The sequence below is a fragment of the Echiichthys vipera genome (assembly GCF_963691815.1).
Source record: "Echiichthys vipera genome assembly, chromosome: 13".
NCBI lineage: Eukaryota > Metazoa > Chordata > Actinopteri > Perciformes > Trachinidae > Echiichthys > Echiichthys vipera.
The window spans coordinates 15,356,122-15,376,390 of NC_139838.1; the positions used below are offsets into that span (position 1 = coordinate 15,356,122).

General features: G+C 41.2%; 1 protein-coding gene across 1 annotated transcript in view; it reads right to left on the reverse strand.

The window, feature by feature from the left end:
• The window catches only part of gabbr2 (gamma-aminobutyric acid (GABA) B receptor, 2), a gene marked incomplete at both ends in the record, with an annotated part of 169,837 nt that overhangs the window by 47,112 nt on the left and 102,456 nt on the right, over positions 1-20,269 (reverse strand). Inside the window, 6 exons of the mRNA XM_083926115.1 lie at positions 4,122-4,244; positions 8,908-9,015; positions 10,513-10,645; positions 11,098-11,248; positions 13,509-13,589; positions 18,786-18,846. Of these exons, the coding sequence (XP_083782241.1) occupies positions 4,122-4,244; positions 8,908-9,015; positions 10,513-10,645; positions 11,098-11,248; positions 13,509-13,589; positions 18,786-18,846 (657 nt within the window). The remainder of the gene's footprint in view (positions 1-4,121; positions 4,245-8,907; positions 9,016-10,512; positions 10,646-11,097; positions 11,249-13,508; positions 13,590-18,785; positions 18,847-20,269) is intronic.

Below are 20,269 nucleotides of genomic sequence, written 5' to 3' on the forward strand. Positions count from 1 at the left end.
ACTGCAAGGCTTATTATCTAATGGAAACCAGCAGCCTTCCCTGCTGCTGAAACATCCACGCCATTAACAAATGCTTAATTATTAACGAGCCACAAAATGGATCTAATTGCTCACTGCAGCCAAACGTCTCCATCAGCATTCCCAGGACGTTCCTGGAGCAGCCAGAGTTATTCCTGCTCTCGTTAAGCTCTCTGGGAAAGAAAGACACTGATACGCAGAAAATTAGGATGCCATTAGGATTTGGGGTCGGACCAGTATAAAGAAGCGGGGAGAGGGGATGAAGTTGCAATTACCATTTTGGCCAAGTTGTCTTTAATCTTATCACCATTTTTATTGAATTTAGCATGTAAGTGTGTTTTATGTACAGTACATTTTGAAGTGCAGATCAGAGGCCAGGCGCGGTTTAAAGAGGTTGGGGACAATGTCAAGGTCACAAGTCATTTCTGGCGAACGCGTATTATCTGCATACTGTAATTAAAATAAGACTCTGGGGTCACTCTGCTCTCATTTCAGAGTCTCAAAGACTTAACTCCCTACATGATCTCTGGCCCTTCTTTACTTTTATTTGGGAGGGTATTAAATCAGTCAAGTTTTATGAAGCGTTCCCCAAAGATCTATTGTCAGCCTCTTTACAGTTTCATCTTCTTGCTAATGCTAATAAAGCATGCAAAGGGGGATGCCCTAGTTTTGCTAATGATAGCTCATTAAGCTTAGCTTGCTGGATTCAGAGCAGGGGGTTCACCCCTTGTAATGCAGAATATGGACTTTCCACAGGGTAAATCTTGCCTTTATGGCATGAGCAAGATCATTTTACACAGAATCTCAACTAAAGCCAGTTACCGAATTAAAATTCTTTGGATGTACCTGTATGTGTGACCACAGAATAGATATGGTGGAACCCACTTCAGGATACTACAGTACGTTTCTCTCCCAAACACACACATTGATGATCATTCCTGAGTGTCTTCACACTCTGAACTCAAAAAGCAACTACCTCTACTGTAAAGACAAATGTGATGGCCGGCGAGCACTGTGACAGTTCAATAACACCATGTTGTCACACTGCATACCCTTGGGTACAGCAGGTAGTTACATCATTGTGAACCCAAGGTCAGGTTATTCCCAATCCTCCACAGTGGGGGAAGGGAAATGCAAGGGGGGGTTCTGATAAAGACAGAAACGGAAGGAAAAAAATGAATCAGAGAACAGATAAAGGGAAGTCACAGGGGAGATGTGTCCTAGCATGATGTGAGTTCACAGAAAACTGGGTAACTAATGGTCCTTCTTCTTGTACCAATTACTGTTAGTCAGTCAGAGCCAGGGCTCCTGAGCTCTATGGAGACCATCCTCCATGGACCCATTCCTTACCCACTCAACCAATCATCCCTATTTCTAGAGAGCATGGGATATGTTGATGAGGGCATGTCACTACAGGTAACGGAGAGAAGATTAAATAAGATCCAGTGAGTCCAGTTTGACTCATTAGTTGCCCCTGCTTCGCCAATACAGCAGGAGGTTGTGTTATTTGATGCAGCGACGATGTCCATCTGAACGAGGCCTAACTGTCTTCCGTCTCTGCTAATATGCCTAATATTGTTTATCACCATAAACATTCTGTTTGTCTCTAATGTGTCTTCATCTTTCCCTTGCTCCACTCTCGTCCTAACCCCCTTTCTGGGTATTTGGGTTGCCATCTGGTTTCTGGTCCCACCTGAAAAGCCTGGAGGCCCAGAAGAGACCCATGCTGCCTCTCCCCCAGCAGAGCCCCAAGGGTCTGCTGCTGCTGGTGCTGGAAATCTGGCAGGCTGGGCATGGCAGGCAGACAGGCATGTGGAGCTCTGCCTTAGCCCAGGCATGCAGATCCACAACCCCAGGGGGGAGGCAGACTCTTATACTGAGTGGTTAATATATTCACAACTCTCCCCTGGCCAGGGGCTTAGTGGCTGAGAATTTGCCACGAAGACCCGACTGCATACACTGACAACATTCACAAGTGAATATGTTAAGCAAGGCTTTGCTACACCCTTTAGGCAGGCTTAAATATATAAGCGGCTATCATCACAAAAGAAATATGGCTTTGTCTTGAGTTGTACAAATGTCCTAAGTATACCTTCAATGTACACCATAATGAGCACAAGAATGTAAATAAGTCTGGTAAGATATCATTCATCTCTGCACTACACTCTTCCACAGAGTTTTCCCTCAGGAATCTCTTCATCAAGGACTAAAACAGAAAAAATAACCTCAGAACAGCTGACCTGCTCATAGTACTCTTAGATAAGGGCTGTTTATCACTTCACAGGGTTTTCATTTAACTGAAGACATGGAAAAGTCAAATCTGGGTGTCAGACGGTGTCAGCCACCCTTCCATCCCCCGCAGGACCTTGGCAACAGGCAAGCAAACAACATGAAAATCCATTCTATACGATCAAAAGAAGTCTCCATGAAAATCTAGCATCAGACTCTGCCTTCCACTGCAGTAACCTTTTAAGAACCTCTGTTTAGTAGAAGGGTCAATGAGGATACAACCAATGCTGTCGATTTCTGATGATTGAAGACTTTGGTCTCTTGGGAGCCAGTAAACAGTCTAATGGCCTACATATAGTATGTAGTATAGGGGACTTTAAACACAACTCATTATGGCAAAGCTCCACTTGGCAGTATCCATAGTGTGTGGTCTTCAAAGACAGATGATTTAATCTCTGCTGCAGTGGAATAATAGGACCTGCTTGTCAGTGGTGAGCAGCATCAGTAAACTAAATGTAATCTATTATTTTCCATTGAGATATTTGTCCGCCCATAAAGGGAATAATATACGAGATATACCAGTAGAATCCTTGTAAAATAATGTTACTGTAACTTCAACACACCCAGTGACATGGACATATCCAATACACTTAAAGGAAAACTTCACCCTCAAAATTATCATTTAGATATCAATTAATCACCCATATTACCTCGAATTCTTGAGCAAAAATGTGTTTGAGTGTGAAGTACTGTAATCATTTAGGGGAACATCAGTCTTCTCTTGAATTTGTCTTGCCTCAGTATTGTTTTTGTTTCATGGCAGTGGCCAGGCATACCTTCATGAAGTGAATTTCATTGTTAACAGCTCAGTGTCACACACACATACAGTTCCCATCCCAATTGTACAGTATCCTTCACTGAACCAGCTCTATAACCCATTTTACCATTACACCACATTAGCTGCCCTTGGCCTAATGCAAGCCTGTCTTTTTATGTAACAATTTAGTAGATTGAGGAGTTCTGCCGCCTCTTATGCTTAACCAGTGGAACATTGAACTATCTATTTAACAGCATGAGCTGATATTCTCATAAACAAAACAAACACAAAAGGCTTCTCAAATCTATTTAAATATATGCAGCTAAAAATCTTCCTTACTCAAACATTTAACTCACCGTCTTAGTGTTAAGCTGTACAGAAAGACAGATGTACCAAACAGTGAAGCCATACTGCATAATATTTAATACTAAAGAAATATGACAGCGGAAAAAACACAATCTTTAACCAATGTGACTAAATCCTTTGGGAAAATAAATGTGCAGTTGTGCCTTTCTAATTTACCACTGACAGTAATGTGCTAATATGTCACACACTTCACACACATCAAACTCTAATGCCAAAACTACAGTATGTTCATTTTAGCCAATTGGGTGCACAGCTAACACTAACCCTGTACCAATCTCAGAAAATCTGAGTCTACTCTAACCAATCACGGCAGAGCAGAGTTCATTTCTACTCCACACCACACCACCTCTCCAGTGAAGAGAAAGTGATGCCAAGTGTCTCTTTTCCAACGGGCTTTGCCAAAGTATCACATCCAAGCTGGCAAATGTCCGGCCATGGGATGAGAGCAGGAGGCAGCAATTGCTCACATCCTGACCCAAAAATAACAAGCATAACAAAGATGCTCGTGATACAGCCTAAGGCCGACATTTTATTTGCCTAAACTCCAAATACACAGGCATTTATAGTAATAATCTGTGTCCCTGGGATTCCCCCAGCTAGGACAAATCATGTTATATCATCATAAACAAAATCACAATGTAACACAAGTGTCAATGAGATGTAATAAAAAAACATCAGAATGCACACTGACCTCCAAGCTGTATTCTTCCACAGTCCTCTTAAGTGGGTCCACAATCTGCCAGCAAATGAGGATGCATAAGTCGATAAGCAGCATCCCACCAACGATGATCAACAACTTCTGGTCCTTTATGATCTGGAGGGGGGAAACAAGATAAGCAGCCTCCATTAGCCCAACAGAACACACCTGCTAGTGTTAGAATAATTGTATGTGTCTATAGAGTCATTTCAGACAACATTTCTTATTGACCACTGTAATTATGTGATTCTTATCCCATCTTAGAACCTGGAGCCCTGCTGGTTTCATTCTAACGTCTAATCACAGAGTAATTACAATGCATTTATCTGCAATTAACCACCTACTAGGATAGGAAACCAGCCAAACTATAAGTCCAAAAGACCAAGACTCGGTTCAGAATTTGTTTTACACTGTGGCACATGTAGTATATTTAGCAGGCTGCACAACTAGCGGACATTTACGTAGTCTGTCAATAGGCCACTGGCAAGCCATGATTTTGTTACCTTGTGGTCAGAGAATGTGGAAAAGATGCACCAAACAAGACCCAACGCTGTGGACCACCAAAGCTCCTCATTTGTACCATGAACTTTAGAGGGATGAAAGCCATGACCTGTTTGTGATCTTTATTTATAATAGCATTTGACTGTGTGGAACGGCAGATCAAAGGAAAGGTCAGGGAACACCGGCTGGCCTGTGTTTGGAGAGCATCACATTGCCTAGATGCAGCACAGTGGTCTCACACAGGCTTTCATCCGCTGGTGGGCTCAGGAAGAGATGCATGAGGGGGTTGTTTTTTGATCTGGTGTCTTTTGATGGTGCTGGCATTGAACAAATATAGGCAAGGCTAGACGAGGGACATTTCTTGTAGAAATACTGCAATGCTTCAGGGTGGAAGATAGAAGCAGAGCAGGACAGGGAAATGGCCTTTAAAGCCAACGGGGAAAAAACAATAAAGAGACATGTATGTTACATTTATTCTGGTCAAATCTTTCTGATAACACAAACAAATATTCCATTATTCTGATTGAAACAAAGACATGCAAGTGTGATATTCTGGAGAAATTAAGAATAGCAAACCACCATCTGCCCAACTGTAATATGTTACTCTGCCTACTGAGTCTGCTAGACAAACTACATAATGACTCTAAATCAACTGAAGTGTTATGTAGTGGTTTTGTTGTTCATACAGTAATGCTGGCACTCTGACATACATACATGGTTTCTAGTCTAGTCTAGTCTAGTCTCTATGGCTACTTATAATTTCGATTAACAAAAAGACCAAATCATTTTAAACGTTGATTGTGCACATGACCCTGACCTGACATGATTAGGAATAGAATATAGAAATAAACATGTCTCTCTATTCTCCACAACTGCCCATGAGATCTTTTCTCTGAAAGTTACTGTTTAAATTAACTTGAAAGTACTGCTTTCAAGGTCAAAAATTAGCTTTCACGCTCAACTATATGTACATTATCTTTTAAAACTGAATTGGTTGTAATTTTTCCATCTATAATACATCGACTATATAGTGTAAACCAACAAAGCCAAAGGCTAGCTGTTACTGCTGTGATACTGTAACATAATTAGAGTTTAAGTGCCGTAGGTAGCATACTACTACTGATCTATCAAGATCCAGTAAGTAATGTGACACTAACGTCCGGGTCAGACCAGACGCTCAAGCAGTGTGTGGTGGCTGCCTACTGAAACTGCTGCATCTGGCACGCGCGTGTGTCCAAACCGCATGTGTGTGTGGTGCTGCTGCATCTTTCACTAAAGTTTTGATGTGTATATATGCATATTATTCCACAGACATGAACAAAATGTAGATATTTCTACTTAACTAAACACTTCCGTTTCTGTGTGTTTGTTTAGATTTGTCCCGTGTGTGTGCATGTGTGTTGAAATGTGCATTCAGCAATGTGTCACTAAGGAGTACTCAGTAAATCCCAAGATAGGCAGACTGAGAAATAGCTGTTACAGTGGCCTAGGGAAAGTGTGTATTAGGAGAAGGATTGATTGACAGCCCTCCCGTCCGCATCACACGCACGCACACACAGACACACAGACACACACACACACACACACACACACACACACACACACACACACACACACACACACACACACACACACACACACACACACACACACACACACACACACACACACACACAGTCTCCAGCACCAAGCTCTTTATGAAGTGAAGGATTGCTGGCCGTAGTCCGCCGTGTGGAACCCTTATCGAACACACTCCTGATTTACAATCTGTGCTCTCCCAGTGTAAAGGAAAAAAGGTGGAGGGAAGGCTAGGGGAGGCAGTTCCAGCCCCATAGTTTGAAGATTGAAAAGATGGCTAACTCTTGTGCTTGTTCTCCCCCTGACAGCAGTTGACAGAGATTTCAATGCACCAGCAGAAACTATCACTCAACTAAAGCCAAAGCACCTGCACTCAATCAGTGTGGAGGAAGTGCAAGGCATTTGTGTGTCCTGAAAACAGACCCAGGCCATGAACCAACAGAGAATACACCTTGAGGTTTAAGGGCTAAAGTATGCAGTAGGGGTAAATACTGCTTCTGAAAAAAAGTTGAAGAATATTTTTGTCTCTATTAGCAAGGGGAAGAGGCTGGGAGAAGGACAACTGAGCAGTGATATTTGGCTATGACGCATGGACTATATATAAAGATGGACGACGCGGCTCCACTTCCTCCCACTGTACAAAAGGGAAGCCAAAATATGCCGGATACAAGCGCCGCTGTGTTTTAATTTTGGAGCCAGGGTCTGCGCAATAGGGATCAGGTGGAGCTGCGTCGTCAAAGTCCTGTCCATGCATCCGCTCGACCAATCGCTTTGATCAGAGCTGTCAATCATTTCATTCAACCTGTATTTATAGCATCAAAGAATTAATTAAAACTAAACTTATCCCAAAAATGAACACTTGAACATATATCAGCACGATTAGAACTAATGACAGAAATCATCTTTGGGAAAATCTTAATTGATGGGTACTTTCTTGACTTTTTAGTTTAGGTTGGGAGGGGGTGGGATTTCTGACCTATACTGTAGCCAGCCACTTAGGGGTGATCCAGATGTTTTGGCTTCACTTTTGGGGAGATGTCAAGCCGTCCATCTTCATGTACAGTACAGGTATGCTAGTAGGTTTGGAGATGCAAAACTGTTTGCTCTCTTCAATTCTCAATGAGACAATAATCAAAAAAGAAAAAAAAGTAAGGCTAGGTGGAGTGTCATTCCTTTGGAAACAGCTTAAGAAAATGCGTGGTGACATTGTGTTGACCTGACTGCGGAATTGTAATGAAAACTGGGAAAGTAGAGCTTGGTCATGGCTCTTTGTCTTCTAACATGTAATATGGATTATCTTTAACTTTATAAATCCTTTGCCCTCTTTTTTCTAACATTTCCCTTTCCTTTTCACAGTGTCCAACCTACTTTCTTTGTCATTCGTGCCACGTTGTTTGTCTTGTCCCTTGTTCTGCCCTGCTTTGCCTTCCTCCATCTGTCTCTCCATTCTCCCTTCTGCCACTACTTTCCTACATCCTTGCAATCTATCCCACTCTTTGATCCATCCTTCTTTCCTCCCTCTATTCCTGCTCTCTCTCTCTCTGGCAGGTCACCCACACTTCCTCCGATATGCAAGAGGGTGAGAGAGAGAGAGAGAGAGAAAGAGAGAGAGTGGGAGAGAGACAAAGAGAGGGGGAGAGCAAGATCTATAAATACAAAAAGGCCAAGCATAGTTACAACACTCGGCACCACTTTATATAACTAGGCCAGTGAAACAGATTGTGTCAGATGTTTAAAAAGCCATTTGTATTTCTGTTTTTTTTTCTTTTCGCAGAGAAGATTCTAAAAGCAGGTGCCAGGGACTGCCAGTCTTTCAGAGTATTTGTTAAAAAAGCATGTGTGAATACAAGCACCCACACACCAGTTTTGGGCTTTCAAAAAGCATGTGCAGCTTCCTTGAGACTGTCTGGCATATATGTTGGGAATGTATGGGAATGTCTCTGGTTATATGAACTAGTAGTTATCAACTATGGAAGCCTTAAAACGCAAAGTGAAAAAAAAAATCTCCTACGTAGGAGATAAACTTTGAGGGTTAATTAGGCTGGTGCCTGACGCACGATACAAAGGGAAGTAGAGGTTCAGCAATATGCAACAAAATAAAAATGTTTTACCTTATTACATAACTACAAATGTCTGAAAAACATAATGGGACTGTGCATAGGTACAGACTTGGGTTAAACAGTGTAGATATATGCTCTGATGGAATCATATTGTGAAGAGACTGCGTGGTTCACAGTCTACTTAATATTCACGTCAGTGCCTACAGGCAACGTAAGCCTACCTAATGTGTAAATGATGCATATGGATGCAAGAAATGCAATATGTAAAATAATTGTAACAACAAATATCAAGTTAAATACACACCTGGACATGTTTATCTCCTACGTATGAAATAAACTAAGGTTTTGGCCAACAATGGCTTCCAACCTTCCAACATGGTGTGATAGAAAATAAATGGTTCAGAACCAGATATAAACAGGAAGGACCACACCATACATATACTGACAATTCATGTGGACAGCTCATTTTGGAAAATAAATAAATAAAGATGAATGAAAAATCAAAGCACATTTGTCAAGGAGGCATACAAAGTACTAATCTTTGTGCCGTGTGTGAATTTCTACTATAAATAGTACTACCATAAATACACTTTTAATCCCTTTCAATCAAGTTCCTTTCATTTATTCATCAGAAAATATACCTTCTTCTTCATCTTCACATTTTTGAAAATGGCGTGCACCCTCCAGGTCTTGGCAAACATTGCACCAAAAGCCGTTGTGTATCCAACGATGAGGATCCATGTCCGAACCTATTAGAACAACAGGAACAAACATAATTGTGTCATGTATTTAACTAGGGATCAAGGCTTAAAACAACATCTGATCTGACAGGTATTTGCATTTTTTCTCAAGAAGTTCATTCAAAATAGCTTTGTGAAGCATTCTAAAAATAAGAAGCTGTCAGATTTATTTCTCTTCTCTAGGTGTGGAGCTCTGGGAGACCGTCTTGGACCATGGAAGCTGTCACACTCCTGAGAGCATTTCATCTTAATGAGAAACAAGATGTAGACCTCTTACTGCTTTGGCACAAAAGGACACTGCTGACGTGTTTTAAAGGCTTAGAATTTGAATAAAGAGTATTACCTCCTAAAATAGCTACAGAGTGCTTCTGTATACTATATGTGTTCGACTGCTGTCAGTGATACACGTACAGTACTGTTAACCTTCATACACAAAAATGAGTGTGAATTACGGTACTTGCTTCTTTTTTTTTATATCGTTCACTTATTCTTAGTCTCTCTTTCAAACTTGGTGGCAATTAATTTGAAAGGATGTTCCAGCGCTACTTGGGCGGAGATTGAAGTGAATGGTGAAATGGTAGAAGTGACAGACAGAGGTATCATAGCACAGTGCCAGGACAGCGGCTAAAATGAGCCTATCCACTTGGGTGACTTGCATTCATTAGTTATTCATAGAGTTATTTATCCTGGGAATGGATGCCGACTGTAAGCTTTTCCCACTAAAGACAATGGCAAGTAGTCAGTGCATTTCTTTTGTCCAGTGGGAAAGGGGCTACATTTACAGCTGACTCTCTTCACGTTCTATTCTCTACCATATATAGAGAGAAGTCAAGTCAGGCAGGAACAGAGAGCACTGGGTAAAGAAGACAGCAAAAAAAGAAGACAGTGGAAAAAAAAAACAATTACACCATCTATTCTCAAGGAGACCAGCACATATTGATTGGTGGTGAATGGATCAACCTCTGTGGTCCTTTGCTGTAGAACCTCGCCTGAAGTGACACGCTCTGTTTTGGCTCTGCAGCAAAGCTTCAGACAGGTGGTGGCAGCTTGAGACCTGCCCTGCCTACAGTACCATTACTCTGGTGTGTGTGTGTGTGTGTGTGTGTGTGTGTGTGTGTGTGTGTGTGTGTGTGTGTGTGTGTGTGTGTGTGTGTGTGTGTGTGTGTGTGTGTGTGTGTGTGTGTGTCTGTGTCTGGGAGGGTGGTATCTCAGTGGAAACCGGTTATCACTGTAATCAAAACTCTTTAATTAATCCAGCATCTACATAGTCACACAGTTATCCTACCTGAGGGGAGACACTTAATGTGCTCTATACTAGCTAGAGAGCTGGAGAGAGAGATTCGATCTGTTTTCACTTAGTTGGTCGCATAGTGCATATGATTACTGCTTCAGTAGTATTGTCCATATTTGAGCTTCATGTTCAAAGCTATTTTGTTAGCCAATGAGCACATTTATTATTTATGTATTTTTATGTATGTATTAGTGAAAAGTGTTGTGGGAACTCACAGTGCAGAGGGTTTCGAACTCTTTGTCAGAGACAAAACCTCCATCCAGGCCAAACAGGAAGATAGAGGCATAGGATAGCAGGCCTCCTAGGATGATCAGGTTGTTCATGTAGGGACTGGACATCTTGATTAGTCTGGAAGGGAGAAGAGGATTGGGAAATAGGATAAAATAAAATAGGTCCTATTCATCAAAAATACTTCAATATGTTACGGGGGAACTTCTGTGGAAACTGGAGGAAAGCGCTGTGTGACAGCAAGGTAAAGTGACAAAAATATTCTAAATATAGCGTACACTTAAACTGAAACTGATTTTTTTGCTTAGCTTCTGTGTCGGTACTCCTGTCTGCTTCTTCAAACTGGCGCCTTGCTAACTGTCATCTAGTGTAGGTAAAACACTGACTGTGGATAAGTACCTCATAGAACCTGTTTCAAAATAGCCAAACTATCCTTTCAACACTAACCCATCATTTACTTCCCTTAAGCACTTTACGTTTATCTATTTCACTTTTATTAGCTAGCCTTCATCTAACCCCTCCCCCCATTATCAGGCTCCCCAAACAGTGCTTTACCAATGCTGAATGCTGACCTGTGGTTGCGGTTCTTGATGTTGAAGAACAGGAAGGCCCCTGCCATAAGCATACCCAGTATGGTTATGGTGGACAGGATGCTGTAGAGGGGCACGTTGATGTGGCGCCGCTGCAGACGCACAAATGTACGGTCCTTGGGGGGCTCCTTGCCTAAGAAGAAGACAAGATGTGTGATTTTGTTTAAAGGGGGCACAATCAGTGCTTGTGCACATTCATTTGGGTATCTGGAGTGCCTATCAACCCACAAACTGTGAAATGAGAAAACTCTGTGGGTTTTTTGTTGGCTGGCCTTGAACAGAAAATATGTCACATACAGGCTCAGTAGAATATACTACCTCCTATCTTAGTATGTCAACACATTGCTTGAGAACTACCTTGGCAAAAGTGCATCATATTATACTCGCATGCCAATAAAAGCAGACTGGGCTTTTTAGGAGGGGGGCTTAAAGGGATGCTAAGGGAGACGGAGGGTGAATAGCGGTATATATTCAGGCCGTATGAGAAAAATAATGTAGAAACCTAAAATACAACCATCTCTCAACATGAGTCAGCCTCAAACAAATTTTAACACTGAAAGTGCTCTCTCAAATGTTTTATGCTATATTATCATGTCATCATGAGTATTTGTACCACACAGGTTTTGGATACCTTTACTTTCTCCAGTGAGGTTCACTCTCACTTTTTTAAGACCTGCTCCCTTCAAATCGTTTTTTTTCTTTTCAACTACAAAATAGTGACACTGCAGCAGACACCCACTTATTTGAGACCAATTTCCTGTTCCTTGGTTTCCCCTACTGTAGTTGAGTGCATGTATCTCAATGCGCCACTGTCAAGTTGTTGTGGTTAGAGACTGCACTTTCTTATCTTTTGCTCTATTTTTCTCCCACCAGTGTGCCAATCGATTGCAGTGGCATCATCTTACACATCTCCACTTACTGTGGTCAGGGATGTGGAAACGTGCATCTCAGATGGTACTGCCCTAGAGTTTCTTTATGTGGGGCAAGGCCGAGAAGATGGAGAAAGAGTGAGAGTGTGGTGAAGGGGAGAATAGCCGGGGGATCGAACAAATTATAAAGTATGTCAACACAAGCAAACGTGGGAGGGGTGAAAAATGGACTGGTAAATAATTTAGCTGACAAAGGAGAGTGGCGAGTCCCTACACTGAGTGGTGGTAGTGTCTGAGTACGTCTGAGTATGTATGTGTGCTGCACAGAGTTTGGGTTCAAGTGAGCAAGTGAACGACACAGGAGAGTGCTCAGGATGTTAAGTGATGGGCCTTTAACATATATATAAACACACATCAGGTGCATCAGGATACATTTTTCTTCTTCAGTGAGTTTTATGTCCCAGAGTCAATGCTCGCACACACAAATGCAGGCATATACATGCATACTGTGCCTTTAAAAAGTATTTATGCCCCTTGAACGTTGTCACATTTGCAGAAATCCACGGCTCAGGTGGGAGAATCTGTCCACTGGGCAACTATAAGTTGTGTACACCACAAATCTGGCCTTTATGGAAGAGTAGTAATAAGAAAGCCATTGTTGAAAAACAGACATAAGAAGTCCTGTTTGCAATTTGCCACAAACCATGTTGGGGACAGAGCAAACATGTGGAAGAAGGTGCTCTGGACAGATGAGACCAAAGTTTAACTTTTTGGCCGAAATGCAAAGAGCTATATGTGGCTGAAAAGTAACTGCTCATCACCCTGAACACACCATCCCCACTGTGAAACGTGGTGGTGGCAGCCTCATGCTGTGGGGATGCTTTTCTTCAGCAAGGACAGGGAAGCTGCTCAGAGTTGATGGGAGGAAGGATGGATCTAAATACAGGGCAATCCTGGAAGAAAACCTGTTGGAGGCTGTAAAAGACTTGAGACTGGCAAGGAGATTCACCTTCCAGGAAAACAATGACCCTAAACATACAGCCAGAGCTACAATGTAATGGTTTAGATTAAAGATGTGTTAGAATGGCCGAGTCAAAGTCCAGACCTAAATCCCATTGGGCATATGTGGCAAGACTTGAAAGTTTCTGTTCACAGACGCTCTCCATCCAATCTGGCTGAGCTTGGGCTATTTTGAAAAGAAGAATGGGCAAAAATTTCAGTCTCTGGATGTGCAAAGCTGGTAGAGACATAGCCCAAAAGCAGCGAAAGGTGGGTCTATAAAGTATTGACACGGGGGCTGAATACAAATGCACACCCCACTTTTCAGATTTTTATTTGCTTAAATTTTTGTAAAGCATGTACCATTTGCATTCCACTTAACAATTATGTGTTACTTTGTGTTGGTCTATCACATAAAATCTCAATAAAATACATTTAAGTTTGCGGTTGCAAAGTGACAAAATGTGAAAAAGTTCAAGGGGCATGAATACTTTTTCAAGGCACTGTATCTAGCCTTCTTCATACCATGGAACTTTATGGAGCTGGTGTTGAGGTCCAGCACATCAGCAATTGCGTTGTACTCTCCCACCTTCACCTCTTGGCCCTCTGTTAGAAAACACACACACACACACACACACACACACACACACACACACACACACACACACACACACACACACACACACACACACACACACACACACACACACACACACGTAGGGATTAGAATGAATACACATACTTAAACTGTCCAAACTGGCTTCTAGATGCCAACACCCCTTTCAGCTTTAAGCTGTAAAGTCTGGCACAGTGGTACAACCTCAAACAGAGCTGCAAATCACAGGGCGATCTTTCAAAACCCATTAATAATATAACAAAATATTCCTTAACAGAATTTAAAGGCATTCAGTAAGTAATAGTAATCTTTTTTGATTCTCAAAATGTAGCTTTCATATGAAGCCTAATATGGACAGGAAATTATCTTCTTGTTTTTTTACAATGTTAATTATCAGTTTATTTTCTCTCAAGGAAATGGGGCAAAGAAGAGCCGATACCATAGACACAAGATAAAGACATACAAAAAAACCTCATATGTGCAAGAACAGCCTTCACATGTATGTCCAACTAGTGTGGAAGGAAATATTAAATATATGCAACTGTACCTCTATATTTATATTTTAATATACAATGACGCTAGTATTTCCTAGATACAGTCACACGATTATACAGTAAAGTGCTGTGCACCCCAGCCTGCAAACACCACAGCTATTTCAGGATTTTGTGTTTTCTCTTTTAGAAACAATGATGAGTGTAATCATCATCATTGTAACCCTCCACGTGTAATATTGAAGGAAGCATGACCTTGCCAGACACACCTGGGCCTTCACTCTCCCCCACTCATCAAGATTCTTCACTTAGAGTATACAAGGAGGAGAGAAGAACGATTGAAAGAGGGGATAGATTATTCTGATTCTTTTTCTCAGTGCACTACAAACAACCTGCAATTTCTTCTGGTGTGCACGCACCAATCTGTCTCTGCTCCTCCCTGTTATCACACAGTTATAGGCTCATTGAACTCCTCGGCAGCATTGTCCTTGACTAGGAAAATGACAGATAACATCAGCTATTGCAGCATCACAGGGCACTGCGTTCTCCTCTCCTCTCCTCTCACTGAATCACCTCATTTGATCTCTAAATTCTGGCATCAAAGCATTAGCAAAAGTTGAAAATGTCAGAACAGTAAATGTTATGTGCATACACAATCGGGATTTGTATATCTCAAACTCCTCTGTGCTGAACGACGATCAATAACCATGTTTCCCTCGACCACGTCCTTTGTTCGGATCTAAACAGCAGAAGGGATTGTATATCAGCGCTCTTCCTTTGAGATGCTAAAATACTATCCCCTCACTCTATCCCCACAGGGCATATTGGTGGCTGCAACTACCTCAGCCTGTGCAAGTGTTTGAGTGGTCACCTTGAATACCTGTAAATTCAGTAGAATTTGTAAACCAGACGCAAGACGACCTTTAGTTTCCTCAGATACTCATGACAAAATATTTTCTGTTTTTCTTTTTGCTGTCAAGAAATAAACTCTGAATCTATCCCACAAAAAAGTGTGTTTGTGTATCAAAGCCTGATATCATTTACAGTATTCCTCTGTGCAATAAAGCTACATTGTTGTTCAAAACACATAAATAAGCCACAATATTACACTGGGCTCCTAACCTCATTAGGATCGACTTGGGCGTTTGACTTCATTTTGAACCAGTCCCACATACACGCCTGCTGCTGTAAATACTCAGTAGTGCATCAAATCCGCAGATTAAATTGCTTCCAAATTGATACACTATTTATGTTCACTAAGTCAGAACTTATTTGGTAAAGGCATTTTAACATTAATTTATAAAAACAAGGCTACTGCCAGACTGTAAATAAGTAACTCCGACTATTATCACTACCGTTTCTATTTTGCAAGTGTAATAACATTGTATGGTGTTGGTTTAACATTGTAGTTGGCCATGGGAGTGTTGTGAAGATTTACAGCGTTACAATAGATTATAATTTATATTAGTAGGTGATTGTAGGTTTCAAAATGTTATTCTAAAGAGGGAACTGCAGCTGTCAAAAACCTGTACTGGAGTATAAAGTACAATACATCCCTATGGAATAGAGTGGCATGAAAATATACAGCTGTATAAAATGTAGGTATACATTTACACTACCTGTATTTAAGCACAGCACTGAAGTAAATGTACCTAATCAGTGACACGCTTTACGATAAAGAATTTTTGTCACTGACGCAGCTGCTACTCAGACCCAGATGACTCGCCCTCTTTGAAGCAAAGACTCACACTGGTTTGAAAACTCAAATATCAAAGTGGTGATTGCCGGACCTCATTCGCAGTATAGCTCTTTCATTTCACATCTTTTATCAACATTCTGACCAGTCTTTGTAGAAGTGTTTGTAAATGTGATGCAATTAATTTAGATTTCTTTTCCACACGGCTCACATTTGCTAGCCTTTGATCAAGTTCATTTTTATTTCGTTTAATGTCACATCTGTGAAATTCCAACATGGAAAAAAAAACGTTTCATTTAAAAGCATTGGTGTTAAAGTTCAATGACATTCTTGTGAGTTATTTAAATTGAAAGGACTGTGAGAAGACTATGGCCTGGAGGTAAACTGACAGCAGTGAGGGCATTGGTAGTTCAAATTCCTGATGATAGAAAAGCAGGAAATTAATTCTTACTTGAGGGGTGTTGTTGTAGATAGTAAATCCTATCATTTATCTATAATGATCCAAAACATCGTAACATCGTAACCTTTTAACCACACATATCACAACCTCACCTTACTGATATATTATTAAACCTCTCCTCTCCTTACAGAATGACAAACGCCATGTTTCCTTATCTACCATGCCTGGTGGTGCGTCAATTTTAAATCTGTACTCAGAGGGACTGCGACTGCGATCAAGACCTCTGGTAGCAAGCTATCTCTTATCCCCATGAGAGACAGTGGGAATAAGAGCCAACCAGGCCCCTGACTAAGAACGCCTGACAGGGTGAAACAGAGGATCAGAGGCTGAGGACAAATGATAGGGTCATGTTGAGGATCACTGCCTTTTGAAATATTCAAACCGGGGCTGTCCCTCCTCTCCTCTCCACCCAGATCAGGCCCTCGGGGTGTCAAAAGGGTGACAAATTCACGACCCCTGACAAGTGAGGAAGAAGTGATAGAGTGAAGCTTAAGGAGGGATAGATGATGTATGATGAAGCTAGAAGAAGATAGTGATAGATAGCTGTGACATAGGAGAGGGTTTGGTTAATGGGTTAAGTGTGTGTTGGAGACACAGTAAACAGCCAGTTCAGGGAGAAGAGAAAGAGAAACATGGAGAACACTCATGTATTTCAGTCATGATATCATTTACTTTCCTAAGTTATCTAAAGCCGCAAAACCCTGATTTTTGTCCCCATGTTAGTGCTCCTCCTGCTGTTTGGTTTTATTATTGCAGCTAACATATCGGTAGAGAAAGGACAGACATCAGATCTAATATCATGCACCTATGTCAGTCGGATCTCAGTTCCATACCTCATGATAATTCTAAGCAGGCCTTCAGTCTGCAGCCTTTGTTCTCTATAAAAAAAACAACAACTTTGATTTGATTAATATTTGTATTTTGAGCATGCTGTTGATGTTCATTGTTGTCCCACAATGCATTGTACAAAGGAAGAGAGCAGCTGAGGTCACAGCTGAAAAAAGTAAATCAATTGTTGATTGTGGTGCTTGAGTGGATGACCTAAACAAAAAAAAAGCATTAAGTATTTGGAAAACTGCTTTCTAATGGAGTTTAATTGTTACTGTCATTCCAGTTATTTCCTGTTAGTGCAGGACATTAAAAAACACCTTTCTACTAACAGCAACAGTATGTTATGATTAATGTTAGAAAGTACATAGTGTGTACAAATGCCTTCTAATATGGAAGTGGGACACAGCATCTGTCTCTCTCACCACCCACTACCCTGATGGTTAATTTATAATTTTGTAAATTCTCTTGTCTTTACCATACAATGACACACGTCCATGTAACACCACAATACTATAGACATATTGTCTGTGTTCATTTTTAGTTAAACACAAAATATTACTACACATGTGGTCTCCTCTGTGAAGCCCACTGAGCCTTAGCTGTAATAGCATTACGGTTCACCAAAAGAGGCACACACACACACCCAAACACACACACACACACGCACCAGAATGTGCATAAGCACTCACATACTGCCCTCTATCTCTCTCTCTAACACTACCGCACGCATGCACACACACACACACACACACACACATACACAGAGTGTGATGTATGCAGCCAGAGGGACCGAGCCCCACTGCAGTGGGGAAGATAAGATGGTTAAGCAGAGGACTGAGCAGCCCCATGCAGTGTGCTACATACAGTCGGGGGAGCCTGGGAGCTGGGAATTCCCTGCATCAAGATGCAATCTCAGGGTTATTCTCCTACTCAGCAGGCCCTGCCGGCTACAAAACAACCTCAGGATTATGCTATGAGGAAAGAGAGAACTGAGGCATGTTTGTATGTACAAACTTTCACAGTCTTGACATACATCCTGTCACCACAGAGGAGATCAAGCACAGTAAAGCTCCAGGGGCCTTGCACCTTAAAGCTTTAGATTCACCTAACCTGCACCCACACAGATGCAGGAAAGACATGCAAACCCATATAAAAAAGGTTGTGGGGACTTTCCTCACAAATATGTGAAAAAGTTTTTATGTTTTTCTGACAAACAACCCCTGCAATCATGCGAATAATGACTTTCCTCTCTAGAAAAACAACTAACGCAAGCACAAAGCTTCTGACTTCTAAACTGTTAAATCCTTCAGCCTCCCTTTCACATGTATACTGTATAACTCTGCTGCAAGCTTTTTCTTAAGCCCTATTGGTCAGAAACCATTATCACTACTTGTATATCAACTGTGGCAGCCTTCTGGCTCGAGAGAAATTGTAAGTGGCTTTCCAAAGACTGCGGTAATCCTGCAACATTTGTCAAGCAATTGCAGGTTTGATTGAACACAGACATGCAGTAGTTGACTAATTCTAAATCAAACTCAGTGGAGTAACGTCAAGAGCAAGCATGGATGGCAGTGCGTGACCTGACTTGGCAAAACAAAGTTCTTTATGCTTTGGGGGAAGAAAATTAAAATTCAAACACGCACAAATGTAAAGATTTGTAAATATACACAGGAGTCCTCAAATAGAGTTGTAGTAGTGTCACACATACCTTGAAACTGGTTGAATTTTATTGTGCCCATCCTCTCTCCGTTACGAAACATGACTTGGCCCTGAAAGGAAGGTAAAACAAAACAATGTGTCTTTAATATAACATAAAACACTGGAAACTCATATGAGTTCAGATATTTGTAAAAACATTCTATTCTGCTGAAGAAGATGCAGCATAAGCAGTTAAGTGAATTTCAGTAGAAAAAAAGAAATAGGATCTTAGTTCAACTAAATGTTTGCACAGTGCTGTTCCGATACTACAGCGTTAGCAGGCAAAGGGCAGTGCCTTGGCTCCTGCACACGCTGCATCTCATTTGATTATAAGTGGCCAAAACTGATCTGTTTTTAGAGGAAAACAAAATCATCTTCGGGCCAATTCATTTGCTAATAGCTTTGGAACCATTTCAGGTTAGCAAATTTGCCTGATTGAACTGTGTTTGCTTGCATAGCATTGGTACAGGTCTAGGTTCGGATTGCATTTAAAAGGCTGCTTGTGTGTCTCATATTTGGCTACAGGAAAGTGTGTAGTGGTGAGTGAATTTATTCCTTCATTCCACAATTTTTTTTCTCAATATTTATTTCTCACCCAAAAGGTGTTTATAGGTCACACGGCCACCTTAGAAAAAGAAAACAATTGAATGTCTTTGATTTAAACTTCACAGGAACAAGACAAGCAATTTCAAGCCAGGCAGTGTCTAGCAACAGCAGACAAGGTAGACAAAAGCAATTCAACTTTGTGGCAATATTGTAAGACATATTCAAATCAATTTGGCTTCTGTCGCCTTATCTCTCCCGTGTATTCTCTCTCTTGTTCTATTTTCTCCTTCCCTCTGTCTCTTTATCTCTCTCTCTCTCTTCATCTACCAAGACCGTTCAATTAATTCAGCCCACCATCTGCTTACAGAGATCCTTAATTACACATTTAAGTGGGTTTACATATTACTGGCTAGCTAACAAAATAGGTGAAAAGAGAGACGGACAGACAGACAGCGACAGAGCGAGTGAGCGAGAGAGAGAGCGAGAGAGAGAGAGAGAGAGAGAGAGAGAGAGAGAGAGAGAGAGAGAGAGAGAGAGAGTTTGCATTGGCTGATTTAAAGACAGTTGAGGGGGGAAGGAAGCCAGAGAGCCAATTTTGCCTCAAAAAGATGGAAAGCTTTGAAGTAGCAGAGCAGAATCCCGCCCCTCTGTTTGAATCCCAGTCTTTGTGTGCCATCTTTGATGTTGTCTGAGTGTGTGCATGCAAAATCATGTCAATATGTTTGCACTTAATAGGTTGTCACATTTAGGGCTGGGCAATAATTCAACATGATGGGTTATCGTCTTTAAATGGAATCGATATTGTGAAAAAACATATTGAGCTATCGTGATATGCAATAACACTAAATTGACAATAACGCGCACATTAACTCAAACTTCTCAGAAGTTGTTATCTTAAATACCCCAGGGAATATAATTTGAAAATTGCATGCTTTCTACATACAATAC